A 3,105-nucleotide genomic window follows, 5' to 3' on the forward strand; every position below is an offset into this window, starting at 1 on the left:
ATCTTATGCGTGGAAAGAAGAAAACACGTACCTGCTGTGGCCTTCAACTCGACAATTAGATATCAATAACGTATTGCCAATTAACAATGGTAACTAATTTCCATTCTTATGTCGATACGATATATCATGGTGAGCTTGAAATGAAAGATGCCACAGAGTCTGACACATCTGTTTCGTATTTGGATATTTTACTTGAAAAAGACGTTGATGGTAATCTAACAACCAAACTCTATGATAAACGTGATGACCCATCACCTGCATATGGAGTTTATATCTCTCAGTTGATTGGATTCGCAAGAGAAATTGCTCTACGTATGTACAATTTCTAAAACGAAGTAAATTATTGACAAACAAGGTGACGAAAGAAGAATATCAGCAGTCTTGTATTAATTCATCATTTAGTACGTTCTATGGTCGATACGATGACCTTGTCAGCAAATACAATATAATATTATTGAGCCAAATGCTGACTGAGGCTGACGTTTTTCATATTTATAATCGTATTTACAAATTAAAATTGACAACGGATTTTTCATTTATTTCATAACAAGGAGCACATGGCGGGTGTGATCGGTCGGCAGGGGGTGCTCACTCCTCCATGGCACCTGATCCCACCTCCGATGTTTTGGAGGTCCTTGTTTGCTCTGCTCCTATTTTGTATTGTTTATGGACTTTTGAGCTTGAATACTGTCCGTTATATGCATATATTTCAATAATGTATATTCTAGTCAAAAATATCTTTAAAAGTATTCCATAAAATCATAATCAAGAGTTTGATATAATATATTACTAGTATTTCGGACAAACCTCATGAAAGAGATTTTTGGGGAGAAGTGTGTGTGTGAGAGGGTGTGTGTGTGGGTGTGCGGGAGGGAGAGAGGGTGTGTGTGAGAGAGAGAGAGTGTGTATGTGTGTGTTAATAAGGGTGCACGTTTTGACACAGTCGTGACATTAAAATGGCAAGAATATGTTTTCATATTGTGATCTTTTACTTTCGATTTAAATTCTAAGGAAAGGTTGCAATGGCGTCGTCAACAGGAGACACTGGTTGTATAAATGATTCAGCAGTGTGTCCAATATGTTTCCAAAAGTTTAAGAAACCGAAGATGTTGCCGTGTTCTCATACTTTTTGTCATTCTTGTTTGGAAGGACTCATCAAATCGTCCTGCAGTAGTGCGACCTCCTTGGGATTTACATGTCCTCTGTGTCGAAAATTCATAGTAGCCCCGGGGACAGTGGGCCAGTGGCCTTTAGATAAATGGGCGTCGCTTTTCCCGCCAAACCAATTTATAGAGTATTTGATTGAAAAGGGCTCAGAGGTGTCGACCATTGATTGTGATGCATGTGTCGAAGATGGCGAAGACGTGAGAGCTACAAACTGGTGTAAAGATTGTAGGCGACCCTTCTGTGAAAACTGTTCAAAAATGCATAAAAAGTTTCCCGCTGTACGCGACCATGAAACAGTCTCTTTGAGCGAGATTACCTCTGTCACTAAGCCTGCAGAGATTGTTTCAATGTTTTGCACAGTGCATGAACAGAATAAATTGGAACTTTTTTGTAGAGATCACCAAGCACCCTCTTGTGTCTTATGCGTTCCTATGTTGCATAGAACCTGTGACCACATAGGATCAATACAAGAAGAAGTGAAAAAATTTGATAAAACAAAGATTCATGCTGTAGGACTTGTGAAAGAGATGAAAACAATTTGTGATGTTTTCGAAAAACTCATTGAGGAGGAGAAAATGAACATTGCAAAAATTGATGAAAAAACTGACATGTACATTGATATGGTCAAAAGTGCTTGTGAGAGATCAGTGCAGCATTTGAAAAATCTAGAGGAAAAGCAATTGAATCAAATTGCAAAATTTTCAAAAGATGGTAAAACAAAGATAGAATCTACAATTAAAGACCACGAAAATCGAAGGGGATATGTTAAAACGTGTCTGAAATTAATCAGTGAAACACTAGAACAGGGTGATGATGTTCATCTCCTACTTCAATATTCTTTCGTGAAAGAAAAGATCAGAGAGATAGAAAAACTTGAACTGACAACCGTAAAGATAGATTTATCTGCAACTACAGTGGACGAAATTGAAAATATCAAAGAATTTTTAAAGTTAAAGTTAGATGAAAAGAGTACAAACATTCCAGAAACCATTGACGTTGCTCGATCTCAGTTGAGTGTTATCCATTGCTTTACAGTGGCGAAATCCAACATTATAGGAGGAGCATTTTTGCAAGATGGGCGCATACTCCTGATTGATGCTAAATCACGTCGCTGCCTGATATACAGTGAACATGGTGTTTTAGAACAGGAGACAAAGTTTCTTAAGTGTCCATGGGATGTTTTTATAGATTCTTATCTTCTCTATGTCACATTTCCTGCTGTCAAGGAGATAAATGCTAAATGCTAAATTTAGATGATCTATCTGAATTTAAGACATTTCAAGTAAATTGTACATGCAGAGGTATAACAAAAGTGGACGATAGAATAATATTAGCGGGGAAAACGGTTATAGAAACTCTGAATGGAGATTTTGAACATCTTGATGAGACTAAAGTAGATGCAGATACGGATGATGTAGCTTCAGATTTAAATGGAAACCTTATATATTCTTGTTACAATAATGGTATAGTAACAAAGAAATGCAGCATGAAAAGGCATATATATGCTTATAAACATTGGACTCTAAGTGCACCATTTGGTCTGGATGTCGATCACATGGGAAACGCCTACGTGTGTGGATTTGAGAGCAACAACATTCATATAATATCGACAGATGGAGAAACCTTGAGGATTTTAGATGGATTCACTAAACCTCAGTGTGTAAAAATTCAAAATAACAGTGTCAAGTTTTTTGTTGTGGAAGAAGAATCAAAAGTGAAAGTATGTGAATTTATATAAATTGTCGAGAAAAATAAACAATGTAGGGATTTATTTTTAAACTGCCTTGCAACTTTCATAAATGTATGACATGTACGGTGTATAATCTAACAGTCCTAGCTATTGGGATAGGGCAAATGATGAATTGATTCAATTGAAATATATTAGCTTTCCATTACGTTCATTGAAATCAAAATAAAATTCCTGAACAGAATGTACGA

At 36.5% G+C, this 3,105-nt stretch overlaps 1 protein-coding gene across 1 annotated transcript; it reads left to right on the top strand.

The window, feature by feature from the left end:
• Positions 1-1,014: 1,014 nt before the first annotated feature.
• Positions 1,015-3,095, top strand: LOC134275665 (E3 ubiquitin-protein ligase TRIM45-like). Its single transcript, XM_062757928.1, has one exon. The coding sequence runs from the start codon at positions 1,023-1,025 to the stop codon at positions 2,412-2,414; it is 1,392 nt and encodes a 463-aa protein (XP_062613912.1). The 5' UTR covers positions 1,015-1,022; the 3' UTR covers positions 2,415-3,095.
• Positions 3,096-3,105: the final 10 nt, after the last annotated feature.

This window comes from Saccostrea cucullata, unplaced genomic scaffold, assembly GCF_032062105.1.
Source record: "Saccostrea cucullata isolate Sc308-1 unplaced genomic scaffold, CSIRO_AGI_Scuc_v1 ctg22821, whole genome shotgun sequence".
In the NCBI taxonomy this organism is placed as follows: domain Eukaryota; kingdom Metazoa; phylum Mollusca; class Bivalvia; order Ostreida; family Ostreidae; genus Saccostrea; species Saccostrea cuccullata.